Here is a 14,703-nt window from a genome sequence, read left to right as displayed (position 1 = left end):
CATACACAGTGCCTATCTGTGTTGTAAACAGCTGGAAGGCATACAGAGAGGCTAAATAAAACAGCTTGGTAGGAATAGTCCCACATATCGCACAAGGAATTAAGGAATAGACAAGATGACCTCTTGGGTTTTCCCTGCTTCCAAATCTATGATTCATTTATGCTATGGGTATGTCTACACTACCCGCAGATCGGTGGGTAGCGATCAATCCAGCGGGGATCAATTTATCGCGTCTAGTGTAGACGCAATAAATTGACCCTCCAGCGCTCTCCCGTCAACTCCTGTACTCCACCACCACAAGAGGCGCAGGCAGAGTTGATGGGTGAGTGGCAGCAGTCAATTCACCACAGTGAAGACACCACGGTAAGTCGATCTAAGTATGTCTACTTCAGCTACATTATTCACGTAGCTGAAGTTATTTAACTTAGATTGACACCCCCCTCCCCCAACCCCAGTGAAGTCTAAAACAGCTTCTGAAAAATTCCATACAGCAATAGATTCTAGGGAAAGGTCATGTGGTCCTAGTCGGCACTCAGTCACATTGGTGAAATGTCAGAATTATTGTGAATTCTCATCAACATAAACCATCTGTTTTAGAGTGAAGGGAAGGATCTTAAACACAAACTAAAAGGTCTCAGATAAAATCATTCCCACCTTATAAATAATGTAACACAGGAAATTCCAACACATGGGGGTTTGGTGACAACTTATTTTGCAGCTGCTTTTTGTGGTTTGTGATATCATCAGAAACCCTGAATCCATTTATTACACTAGAGTTACTCTATTTTAGGATGACCTAGTAGAAATAAGCAACCAAAGAAAAAACAAACAAACAAACAAAACAACCTTTCAATCCTTTCATGCCTAATTATACCATATAGCTGCTTATATTTTGTCCTCCCTTCCTACAAATTACCTTTTCAGGTCTGTGGAAATATATAGTCATGGTACATATTGCACCTAAACAGAGATACTTACACTGCACTTATTCCAGAAAGGGTATCATCACATTGTTAGCACTAAGCAAAGCAATGGGACCACAGGAAAATAGCCACTTCAGGAAACACAGAGCTTCTGGGAAGATTATAAAGTATGTTCTCCTAGCCAAAAAGGAAACCTGCTCTTGTGTGGTCTGAACTAGAGGACTGGGTGAATGCCTGGAGCCCTAGCCTCCTGCTGTCGGAGATGAGTAATTCCATCTGACACCAATGGGAGTTTCCTCATAGCCTGGGATGGAATTAGGAGACAGGGCTTTTCCTTGTGTCCCAGGGACAAGAATAGGGCCTTTTGTTCCCCGACCCGCACCCCAAGCTCCCCCAATGACTTGTCTCCAGTATCACTCCCATTGAATTCATTGGCCAAAATCACACTGGGCAAGTCACTTAAGTACTCTGGCCTTGTTGCACTGAGCTGGTCTTAAACATTTCCCACCAGTGCACTATCATACTTTTCAAGGCAGCAGCAGCCCCTGGCGTTACCACCACGTCATCTGATCCTGCTCTGAGCCGGTCTAGACAACACTGTGATTAATAACACCAGTGCCTCATCTATACTAGAGTTCCCACCATTGCTACCACTGGCAGAGCTGTCCTGGTGGGAAATCTGAAGAAATAACTCAGTGAAGACATAGTCTCTGTTTCATTTTACCCACCTCTAAAACAGGGGCAATATCACTCACAAACTTCACGTGGGTGCTGGGGAGGTTAATTGCGTTGAGATTCTCTGATCAAAGGACCTATCGAAGTGCAAAGTGTTGTTGTTATTACTGTTACACGCTACTGCAAGTATAAGTATGCTGCTTTCCATCTCTAGTGACTGGTATACATAGAAGGAAACAGTTTACTACTGGTGCCAGCTAATGGAATTACTCCTTTAGCTCAAGAGATGGATATCTGTATTTGGGTGCCTAAAGTCCGAGGTTCAAAGCCCACTGATAACCTATGGAAATGCTCCTTACACAAACAACAAGGTCTAGGGGGTTGAGTTATTTACAAGGATTAGAGGAACAACAGAGATTTCTTCTTTAATACACAGGTACTGGCGTGGATGTTTTCAACCAGTGTGTACAGGGCCTAAGTAACTTTCATTTAAAATCTCTCCTCCTGAAAACTTGTGTTCGTTTTTCTGTCCGTAGACCTCATATACCAGTCAGCAAGTTAGTGGTTTCAGAGTCTTACGACACATACATAAGTAGAAGCTATCAAGTAACGAAAGAAATCATAAGTGAATGCAAAGGCAAAGGTAAGTGGTTCTGCACCATGATACAAAGAGATCTAATGCCTCAATAGTGATCCAAAACCACAGATAGGCACTCTGGAACTGAATAACAATGGCTGTCTCTGTCAAAACCCCATGAATCCACAGACATTGGGGATTCAAGACCTGGGTGAAACTGTAGTTCAGGCTCATTTCTAGGTAAAATATTCTATTGTCTATTATTACCAGGTTTGTCCATGTCCATAACCAGAACCAGTGGTCATGAGACCCTATTGTTTTAGGGGCCCTACAACCTATGCAAGCTGTGCACGTTTCCCCTGTCTTCTCTGGCCACAGAACAACTCCACTCCAGGCCATTTCCTCCCTCCCACTTCCACTACCAGGACCAGAAGGAGAGTCTTTGTTTGGCCTAGTATGGATGCCTTAGGCTGGTCATCGCTACTGCACAGGCTTGTTTTGCACCTGAACAAAACCAAAAAAAATATTTTCAAATAAAATGTTCAAATCAATTATGGTGAACAGAAACCAAACATTAAAAGCGCTGAGATGGGATATTTCTAGAACCCCAGCTGTTTTACTTGTTTGTTTTTACTGATACTTTCGCAAGTTTTTTTAGAAATAATTTCCCCTAAAAAGCAGGTAGAAGAACCCAGGGTGAAAACACTGGCCTCCAAAAAAGCTGACAATTTGTGCATGCCCAACTTGAGTCTCCTTAAAAGGGACCTGATTTTCAGAGGGTAGGTACTGAAGATCTTTCTGAAAATCAAGATCCTTTAAGATACCTCAAGTTGGATACTCACAAACTGAGACACTCAGAATCACTAATCACGTTTGAAAATCTTGGCCTTAACCTATATCTGCCTGTTTCTCCATCTGTTAAATAAGAACGGCCATACTGGGTCAGACCAAAGGTCCATCTAGCCCAGTATCCTGTCTTCCGACAACGGTCAATGCCAAGCGCTTCAGAGGGAATGAATAGAACAGGTAATCATCAAGTGATCCATCCCATCACCCATTCCCAGCTTCTGGCAAACAGAGACTAGGGACACCATCCCCACCCATCCCAGCTAATAGCCATTGATGGACCTATCCTCTAGTCTAAGAACTTATCTAGTTCTTTTCTGAACCCTGTTATAGTCCTGGCCTTCACAACATCCTCTGGCAAGGAGTTTCACAGGTTGACTGTGCATTGTGTGAAAAAATACTTCCTTTTGTTTATTTTCAACCTACTGCCTATTAATTTCATTTGGTGACCCTTAGTTCTTGTGTTATGGGGGTAATACATATCTCACATGGATATTTGAGGCATAATGAGTTAATGTTTATAAAGTACTTTTAGAAGATGGAAAGAATTGGGTGTGATTCTTGGATTACTATAGCATTGTTTACTTTCATCTTGTTTGATTCAGCAAAGTTATTCTATCAAATAGAGCTGGTTGAGCATTTTTGAAAATCTGGAATTTTGTGAGGAAAAACAACAGCCTGAAAATGTTTCTACCAGCTCTACTACTGAATAGAATTCCTGAAAAGATGCGTGAACACAGAACAATTTCTGTTCTTCTTCAGTCGTTCTCATGAATTTCTTTGAGAATTTTACAACTAGCCATCTGTTGAGTTAAAAAAAATCACTCTAAAATAAAATATGCTCTGTCTAATACTTAAGAACTGAAAAACCAATGGTCAGCACTGATATCGCCAAATTTGAATTTAGGGAGGAGAAACAATAAAACCTCACTTAACGCTAAAGGCCTGATCCTAGAGGTGCTTTCAGTCAAACGCAGTACTGTTAAAATAATGTTATTACTTAGTGTAGCAAGCACTATGCTCAGTATAAGGATTTGCAGATATGAGCCCCAGATTATATTCAGATTTGTAGATTTTAAAGCCGTAAGGGACCATTATTGTGTCCATCCCGTCTGACCTCCTACATAACACAAACGAGAGAATTTCACTCACCGATTCCTGCATCAAGTTTAATAACTTGTGATTAAACTGGTACATATCTTTTAGAAAGCCAGCTAGTTGTAGCTGAGGGCTTGTCTACACTTAAAATGCTACATTGGCACAGCTGTGCCACTGTAGCAGTTCAGTGTACACACTACCTATGCCGATGGGAGGGATTCTCCCATTGGCACAGGTTATCCACCTCCCCAAGAGGCAGTAGCTAGGTCAACGGAAGAATTCTTCCATCTACCTTGTGCTGGCTATCTGGCGACTTAGGCTGATTCAATGACGCCTCTCAAGGGTATGGACTTTTCACACAACTTAGTTATGCCAACCTAATATAGACCAGACCTTCAAAACTTCAAGTCACAGAGAATCAACCATATCCCATAGTAAGCTGTTCCAATGATTAATTATCCTCATTTACAAAAAAAAACCCTGTGCCTTGTTTCCAGTTTGAATTAGGAATATAGGCATTATATTCAAACCTGGGTGCCTAACATTAGCTCCCAAATCCATACCTATCCATGTAAATAAAAGTGGCTTGGTTTTCAGAAGTGCTCACACTGAAATCAATGAGGGTGTTGGCATCTCTATTAATCAGGGAGATTTTATTTAGGTGATTGAATAAACTTTAAGCTTTGTGAAGAACACAAGAATTTTGGTGAAAAGATTTTGCCTGCTTTGAAATTTTTGATTTTTCAAATGATACAAATATATTTGTTTCAATTTGCTTTGTGGGGAAAAAAAATCTCAGCAAAAGTTTTTTTCAATTAAAATAAAATGTTTCATTTCATTTGAAATTTTTCAAATGTTGGCCCTACTTCTGGCCAACACTTTCAAACTCAGGTTGCCTATTGGTTGCCCAAAAACCCAACAAATGGCACAAAGAATTTTCATCAACCAGTTCTAGCCATAAGCACTTTGAAGATTAAAAAGTGCTAGAAGTATTATTCATAAGCAATATTTTCTCACATATATCAACTGTGTTGTTCTGTATAAAATTAAACCCATCTTTAAAAGGCTCAAACTGATAGGTTTTGCCTTGGACAGTTGTCACTGTATAGAGCTTTTTTCCCTAAATCCCAAACAATCAGTATTTATTCATTTTATTGCAGGAAATAACATTTTGATAGTGGCTCATGCATCATCTCTGGAGGCCTGTACTTGTCAACTCCAGGGCCTCTCGCCTCAGAATTCCAAGGACTTTGTACAGATGGTCAGAAAGGTAATTACCTCTGGGTAAAGCTCTTCAGATAAAAAAAAATTAAAATCTTCTTACAAGCCAGAGGAGACTTTGTTCCTAGTGTCTGATAATTCAGTCCATTGTTTGAGCTTTGCAGGCTTCAGAAATCATGTGAGCAGAGAAGATTGGTTTAAGAGGCTTATCTTACAAGTCCATTTCGCAACCGATAACGGGAGCGAGCATACAAAAGGGCTGCATTTCTCAACTGCACTTTTATGCTTTTGGGGTGGTGGCACCTTATGGTCCCCCTTCTTATGCATCTTGTTATAGTCAGGAAAGTGATTTGAAAAATGTCATTGTGGGCATCCAGATTTATTTCCTTTCCTTGACTTCATGTCAGGAGATAGTGTTGTCTGTGTGCAAAGCCTGCAAACACAACCAGGCAGCTGGAAATCCATCTGCGCTCTTTCTTTTTCTCATATCATCACCTTTTATTACACAAGCTGACCCTTGTGTTGATAAGTGAGCCAGAATAGAATCTAGGTCATTCTCCCATAGCGATACTGACTCTTTATAGTGTTAAGCCAGCCAGGGCTGGCTCTAGCAATTTCGCCGCCCCAAGCATGGTGACACACCGCAGGAGGCGGTCTGCCGCTCGCCGGTCCCGCGGCTCTGGTGGACCTCCCGCAGGCGTGCCTAGGGACACCAAGGACACCTGTGGGAGCTCCACCAGAGCCACCTGCCACCCTCCCGGCAACCGGCAGAGCGCCCCTCATGGCATGCCGCCCCAAGCACGCGCTTAGCGCGCTGGGGCCTGGAGCCAGCCCTGAAGCCAGCCAACAAGACCTGGACATAAACACATACAGATCTATGTGCTGTACGTTATTTAGCAGAGACTGTAAAGTTGGAGTCTGGCCCTCAAATATTTTATATTCACAGTGAAGTGCTTTGAAAAGCACGTCTGAATTAGAGATGAACAAATAACTGATTTTTCAATCTGGTGGGTCAGATCAATTTGAAATGGAAATTTATCAGTTTTTGTTGCTAAAATGAAAAACCAAAAAATTTTATTTTTATTTTTCACATCAAGCAAAATATTTAGTTCAGCCTGAAACAAAATATCTTTTTGTATTTGTTTTGAGAATTTTTTTTATCCTTTTTTGTTGACTATTTGCTGCATTTTACCCAAATCCATGCATTTTTAGGGCGATCCACCGCTACATTTTTGAGAGAATAAACTATTACCTCTGAAAAAATTCACCCAGCTCTAGTCTGAGTGTTACTCCTGAATCCTGCTGTGTCTCAGATTAAAAGTATCTTCTGAATTTGAGGTGGAATGTTCAAAAGAGCCCAAATAATTTAGGAACACAAGTCCCATTGACTTGGCTCTTTTGAAAACTTCACCCTTGCTCCAGATCTATTCCTTCTCATTGCCTTTCCGTATTTTAATATTTCCTGACAGATTCCATACTTGGGGTTCTGTTCCTGCGAAGAATTGGGAGAGACAGGTATTTGGCAACTAACAGACCCCCCCATCCTCCCTCTCACACATGGACCAACTGGAGGCTTTAACTGGCGAGAGACCTTACTACAAGAATAGGCAAAGCTAAACTTACAAACAAACAACAAATGGCCTTTCTAAGCATTGGAGAATGTGTCTCATTTATTGTGTTTAATGACAGTGGAAAAAATATTCGTCACATTTTAGGTGAATCATTCACAAAAACATTCTAGCATATCACCTATAGAGTCACATTTGTGCAAAAAGTTCTTATATGTAAAACTAGGTGAATATAAGAAAGGGCTTAAATGATGGAAGAATATAACTATACGTCCAGGCTTCTGCACTGCAGGAAATGTCTATGTTATCTAAGGCTACATAGCCTGGATATATTTTTCATCTTGAACTGAACTCAGACAATACCGCCTTCTGCACCATGTTAGTGACAACTAGGACTGTGTGAAAATTGTGAATTTTGGGTTTTCTTCATTTGCAAACTTTTGCAGAATAAATATTTGCAATTTTGTTCTGGGCTATGTCGACACCTTCCCCATTACTCCCAAATTTTGCTAAATTTCACTTTCGTGGTCCCCCAAAATAGCTACAGTCAATGTGTTCCATAAGATATCCTGTCTCATCTCCAGGAGGAAGGGAGTTCTCTATTCCAATTATAGACTAGCATCAAACTATTCCTTTTCATTACCGTATTAGATGCCTACATATTACACAGGTGGGTACGTTGCAGATGCCTAAGGTAGACTGAAGCACATGATGTTGATCTGCATCAGAACACGATTTTGAACTTCAAAGCTGTCAGAGGTGAAGTTCTCACATGAAAAATAGGATTATTTTTCAGTGAAGAACTGGAGCAGTTTTTCTAAATGGAAATGAAAAGAGTACTCCAAATTTGAAGGTTTTCTTGGCTGAAATTCACTGCTATGCAGAGGACCAGCATAAAACCCTGTGTATCACTCAAATACTATTTATGACCTTACAACATAGTTTTATATGATACATAGGCCTTTTACCGATTTCTCTACACAGAGGTGAATTTCACCCTTTGTGAATATTTCTTACAGCCCTAGTGATGTTCTACAGTAATCAGCCTTCATCAAGGATAATGACAAGGTCGAAAGGATATGCTAATCATTTAGATTTAAGGTGGAGGTGGTGTTGTTTTTGTGGGGGATTTTGTTTTTTGTTTGTTTTTCCCCTTTGTTTTTTTTTTACATTTTAAGTGTCATCTGTCACATATAGAAACCAGAGCTGAGAAAGAATATACTGTGATGAAAAAAGCAACACAGTGAACCCAAGAAGCTGTTACTTATGAGGTGATTTGTTTCATATTGAGCTAAAATCTCAATCCCATTAAAGTCATGAGGAATTGCCGTAGTAGATCAGACCCAATGGTCCTTTTAGTCCAGCATCCTCTCTTTGACAGTGGCCAGTATCAGCTGCTTCAGGGAAAGATGCAAGAAAGCCTGCAATGATAACCTGCCTCCAGGAAAGTTCCTTCCTAACCCACAACAGTAGAATGTTGGCTTATGTGCCGAAGCATGAAGGTTCCAAAACTATTTTGTAAAAATACTTACTATTTTAGGCCCCAATTCAGGAAAACACTAAAGCACATGCTTATCTTGAAGAAAATGGGAGTTTAGCACTGTCCTGAATAGAGTTGTTTTTCTGGCCGTAATACAAAATATTCTTGTTATCCATATAAATGTGCAGATTTGGGCGGGGGGGGTGGGAGGAATAATCCTGTTAAATGCTAGGCCTGTCAATAGCAGAATTCCCATTGACTTCAGTGGGATTAGGATTTGACCACACAATCAGTATATCACAATGACCTAAAATAAGAGCCTCATCTTTCATATGTGATGCAGGTAAAAGGCCCACCAGATGCAATGGGAATTTCACCCATGTGGCAACAGCAAGAGCAAATCTTAAGGGTTTTAAGTTCAACATGGTCTAGAACAATTTTAAGTAGTTTATGATGTGGACCTTGCCAATGAATATATCGCAGATTCTGTACAGAATTTAAGTCAACAAACAGCTCAACTTGTGCAATATGACCATAACCGTACTCTATTATTTGTACATTTACAATATATGTAATACATAGTAGGACATCAATAAATGCATTATTATACCAGGGATGTATACTGAAAAGTCAGGGAGATAACTTATGCGATGACAGAAAGAAACTGCCTCAGTATCTAAACTGCATCAGTATCTGTGCAGTTATATTGCTGTCACTTTTTTATTTTAATTATTTAAACTATTTTAGCGTGTACAGACATTCTGAAGAGTGTTTATTGCTTCTTTTCCTCCATGCTTACTTACCACAAACTTGCAAAGGAGTTTATTTAATTGAATGAATAAACAGACAATCAAACCAAAAATAATTTGGGTTTCACTGTATAGTTAAATTCCACTGATAACTTACTGTTTTGTACTGCATGCTTTCAAGAGGTTGGGTAACATATGCAATATGATGAGAAGCTATCCAGATTTGACCACTGTTAAGCAGCGTTTCAGGAATTTGTTTAGACAGTAGCTGGTAATAGGTATGGAACAAAACCTGTATGCATAGACTGTTGAATATTGTAGTAACTGATCTTTGCATAGAGTTAGTATTTTAAAAAGTGTTCTGTTTGAGAAGGGGAAAAAGGGTTAAAACATTCTCTTCTTAAAAAAGTATATTTTTGGATGTTTGGGAAAGTATTTTGGCAGTTGTTATCTGATCTCACATTTGAGTTTCAGGAATCTCAGAAAAAAAAATCTTGCTTTCTTCCAGTATTTCATTGTCTAATAAGGGTTTTGCATTAAGGAAACTGGTGCTGATAAGGTTCTTTGTTAAAAATGCATCTTACATTATTTAAATGCATTGCAGTGGGAAAACCCTAGGTATTTTATTTAAATGCATCACACTGGGAGAACCCTAGATATTTTTTAATGTTTTTAATTAGAATGTTAAAAAAAAAAAAGCATCACTGCTTATATTTTGCTACGTTTCTGCTCATTAACATGTATTTAATGATAGACTATTTTTACATCATTTTTCCATTTTCTATTTGATTTGATCAAGTGTTTCAGTAGGGCTCAATGGATGCCTCCCTGATTTCTTGGGCCCTGACTCCAGTATATCTTTGCCTTTACCTAAATGTTTTGCCTATACTTCCTCCCTTAAGTGGAACAGTTTGGGTTGCAACAGTCATAGACCCTGATCTTGAAAGCTAAGGTGACCAGATGTCCTGATACTAGCTTTGTCTTATATATGCAACTATACCACCTCCCCACCCCCAGAAAAAAACGTGTCCCAATTTGTCACACTTGCTAGCTGATCACCCTGCTGCAAGCTCACACATGCAGGCATGCCCCTTGCCCTATACAGAGCCCACTGAAGTATATTAAACCTTGCATAGAATACTTTAATCTCTGCCAGACAGGATGTGCACAGTTCCCAGTGATTTCAGCACTTTGTCCATTGTGCATCAGATATGTTGATGCAGACATCAGGTGCCACATTTTCATGAGTTTCCCTCACTATCAATGCACTAGTAGCTACAGTCAATTGCTTAAGTTCTACAAGTAGTTATTGGGCTGGGTCCTCATCCAGTGTAAATGGATTTAACTCCATTGAAATCAATGGAGCTATGTCCATTTACATCAGTGGAAGATGTGCCCATCTTCTGGAATATGATGGCCCATATTTCTGGAATATGATGTTTTCCATTACATAGAATCTGAGCAAATCTAGAATAAATGGCCAACTGATGGCTAGAAAGGATTTCTTTCTTTTTCCTGTGGAGTTAGCTAATAATAATAGTAAAGTGATAATCTATTATAACCAAAGAGTGAGTTATTTAAAAATAGCTCTGAGAAGAAAAAAAATAACCACTTTGCCAAAAAAAAAAAAAAACAACAAAAAANAAAAAAAAAAAAAAAAGGAGAAATGATTCCAGAGTGGTAGTATCTTAGTATTTAATTTTTATCAACAGACCTGGCTCCTACAGGTTTTAATACCAGAAGGACTTAGATGTTGAAATCTGTATAACTGTGTGTACTGCGTGCATCTATTTTTAAAGAAGCTTTGGGGATCTAGTTGGGCATAGCTTTATTATTAAGAGCCTTTCCACTAAACTAGCTGTTATAATGATATTTTTCATTTCAATTGCATGGAACTGTTAGGAGCTAAGGGCCTGATGCAAGGCTCACTGAAGCCACTGGAAAGACTTCTAATGACTTCAGGGCTTGGGATCAGGTGACATAAGACATGACCTTGCTAAGTGCTGTGTGCTCTCAACTGCCATTGAGTTCAGTGGAAGCTGAGGACACTTTACACATCTGAATTGGCCCTCTGGCCCTGATTCAGGAAAACATTTAAGCATGTGTTTAAATCCTATTGACTTCAATGGACGTTAACCAGGTACTTAAGAACATTCCTGAACAGGGATGCACCCCTGAATTGGGGACCAAATGAAGATGAAGTCAGAGTAGATCAGGTCTATTTTATTGTGAAAAAAAAAATCTTTTGTGCAGTGAATTGAGGCATTTGCTGTGAGACCTACCTGCATTACTACATGAGTATATCATTTAAAAACAGTGATGAATTGCTCCTTTGAATTTACACTAAATAATGAACATAAACATAGATGAACTGCAGTTCATTTCAGCATCCTGTAGAGCAGTGGCAAACTCTATACACACTACTATGAACTTTGGTAGCACCCAGAATTTGCATTTAAATTGCAGTCCTGTAGATGAAGAGGATAGGAGGAAAATCTCAATAGCTCATGTGTGGGGTATGGGGAAAACTTAACATCTGCTTAAGTTAACATTCATTTTAACAGGAGAGATGTAGGATATTTGAGTCAGGCAGTTGCCAAATAATTTTCACATTTAAACACAGGACCGAAAATTGATTTGCAGTACTCCAATATTTAAAACATATAAGTCAGTAGGAAAATTACTGATTACAATGGAAAGTCTAGTGGTAACAGAAATTGCGCCTAAATGTAGAGGAAATCATTTCATTCTTAAATACATAGGAAATTATGCGAAGAGCAGGCACATTTAAAGTGAATAATCAAACTGTAAATGCAATTGACTGCATACACTCTAATATGCCACTTAGTTGTCACTGCTGCCTCAAATACCTGAACACATTTATTGATTGAATATTTATGAAATATACACATAAGAGAATAAAAAATATATGACCAGATCCTTTATTAATTTGTTTTGTTGCCACTAAGAAAGTACTTTCTGAAGTTTCTCTCTGTGGACAGTTCTAAAAACTTGATGTTATCAATGGGTGCATTTTTTTTCATTTTTAAGCTGTGGTATTGTTACGTTTACTATGTTTTCAGTGTGATCAGATTGTATTTATTTGAGAAAAACGTTTGATGTTTTAAAAAAAATTGTATTGCCAAAAAAAAAATCGCTATAATTACCTGTGACATCTGTATTTGTTTTATTTTATTTTTTTAATCTTCTATTTCAAGTGCTAACAACTGTTGAAACAACTATGCCATTTTGATTTGCTTGTTACATTAAATGGATTTCTCAAAAGTTAAACCAAGCGGCTCACAGATAATTTAATAAAGGTGAAATGCATCCAGAGCAATTCCTTCCTATTTACAGTTTTCCTCTCAAATACATATGTAGTCCACCCAGCAAGGAGTGAGTCTGAAAGCAAGTATTCAGGTAAAGTATATGGGTGAAGTATACCCCTGTGGGGAGAGCAGCAGGCTTTGCTATTTCTCTGCCATAGGTCAACTTCACCCTGCATGAATAATTTAGATCAGCATTTCTCTGACTTTTCAGGTTGGCAATCCCTTTTTCTAAGACGAAAACATTCACGAGCCCCTTCCATTTACTATAAAAGGGAGAGTAAAAAATGTATCAGTGATAACAGTGATATGCCTAAATCAATAACACATACTCCCAGTTTGTTTTCAAAAGACTGAGAGAACTTTGAACGGAAAGGGCTTGATTTGCTTTAGATTGTAATACATTTTTCAACCCCTCATGCCTCACCTGAATGCCTTTTGTGATCTCATCTTGACCTTACTTTCTTCGGTTGCCTTGCCACTCATTGATGAAACAGTGAGTATGACAGTTACGTGCTTACTTCAGTGAGGACGGGGAATTAATTGCTAGGGTTCTGTAGGGGTGAAATTTTCATCCCTATGCAGAGAATGGGCACAAGGCTTACTTAAGCTCAGTTTTGATGGCCCACTGCACAAAAGTTAATCTCACCCCTTGTGGGAGTTTTGCATCTGTATGGAGGGCTTCATCATTTTGGGCACAGTCCGGCTTCCATTGGTTTCAGGGGGATTTGGATCCCCTTTGCACCCACAGTTACTTCAGGAAGAGATCTGGGTGTGCAGGATTGGAATCACCAATTCTAAACTCAAGAGATCCCTTACTTCACAGGCTGCATCTCCTTTCTTTCTATGATTTCCCCCCCATGTTCATTTTATCACCCACATCCAGTCACACCCTTGGTTGATCAATTGCATTAATAAAAGAAGCTGCTTTACCAGAAAATGGAATGCTTGGCCGTAATGTTAATTAGCTGGTCCAGAAGTTTAAGCGATAAAAATGCATAGCGTATTTACGATTAATTGGCTCATCCTGTGCATCCGAATGTGTTCCCTACGAATGTGTGCACTCTATTCTAATCCAACTGGCTGCCTCATTAACAATGCCCTTTTCAACTGAAGAACCCACCCAGAGACATTTACTTGGGCTCGTATCTCCCTGGATAACAGACATAGCTTGTTGGTTGAGTTCACCAACAATAAAAACAAACCCCACTTGGTATTCACACACAGCCCCTTCCACAGGAGTAGCTGACCTGGGGACAGAATGCACCTCAGCTTCCAAAGTACCCAAGAGATATAGAGCAATATGCAGGATTAGGTTCTGGCTCCTCAAAGTTTTCCTTGGGCCACCTTGCTACATCTGAAACTTAAATACATCAGACCCTCACGCAGCACTTTGGGGGCACCTCATAGTTTTTAATATGTCTAGCCTCACCATGGCCCTGTGAGGCAGAGCAGTGCTATTATCGCCATTGGACACACAGGGACCTGAGGCTCAGATACACTAAGGGGCAGATTTTTTGAAGCTATTTAGGCACCTGAAGATTCAGAAAGGTGCCTTCTGGTATTTTCAGAAGCTCACCATTTTGAAAAATCTTTGAATTGGAGAGCTTCTGAAAATCCCACTAGGCACCCACCTTCCCCTTCCGGCACCCACATAGAGTTAAAAATCTGGACCTAAATCCCAACATCACACAGGGAGTCTGAGGCAGAATAGGGAATTGAAACCAGCTCTCCTGAGGCCTAATCTCCAGACTATCCTTCCTCCACAAGTGCACCCCCTGTCTTTAAGTGGTTTCCATCATATACAGGTTTTATAGTTTCTCAGCGCCCCCACTATACATATTCGTCCAGCACCCCTGTCTCTCAGGACTCTATATTTCTTTTTGTCATTGCCTCACTCCCCTGCTATGCTCCTTTTCCCACAGAGCGTAAGTGGAATAAAACCTCTATGACATTTGAGTCTAAGCGGGCATAGAGTCATAGCATCTAGCACTTGTCAACCACAGTTTAATAATTTTAGAACACACATGGGGTCACGCAGCTTTCTCCCTAGTGGTCATGGCAGAGGAAACAACCCAGCGAGAAGGCAAGTGGGAGCAGCAGAAGAAGAGGTAGGCAGTGACCTCAGTGCTGATGAAGTCATAGTAACCCCACTCCCCACCCCGTTGAAAAGGAACCGACTGCAACCCTGCGCTTCTAAAGCAAAGAGGAAGTTTGTGCAGCATAGCAGACAGAGACAG

At 39.7% G+C, this 14,703-nt stretch overlaps 1 protein-coding gene across 1 annotated transcript in view; it reads left to right on the top strand.

Moving 5' to 3' along the window:
• Positions 1-10,797, top strand: part of UBASH3B (ubiquitin associated and SH3 domain containing B) — a 104,157-nt gene extending 93,360 nt beyond the window's left edge. Inside the window, exons 12-14 of the mRNA XM_032802398.2 lie at positions 2,135-2,241; positions 5,280-5,389; positions 6,810-10,797. Coding sequence (XP_032658289.1) covers positions 2,135-2,241; positions 5,280-5,389; positions 6,810-6,947 — 355 coding nt within the window. The 3' untranslated portion in view covers positions 6,948-10,797. The remainder of the gene's footprint in view (positions 1-2,134; positions 2,242-5,279; positions 5,390-6,809) is intronic.
• The last annotated feature ends 3,906 nt before the right edge of the window (positions 10,798-14,703 follow it).

This window comes from Chelonoidis abingdonii, chromosome 18 (assembly GCF_003597395.2).
Source record: "Chelonoidis abingdonii isolate Lonesome George chromosome 18, CheloAbing_2.0, whole genome shotgun sequence".
NCBI classification, from domain to species: domain Eukaryota; kingdom Metazoa; phylum Chordata; order Testudines; family Testudinidae; genus Chelonoidis; species Chelonoidis abingdonii.
This window is presented reverse-complemented; position numbering and strand designations above follow the sequence as displayed.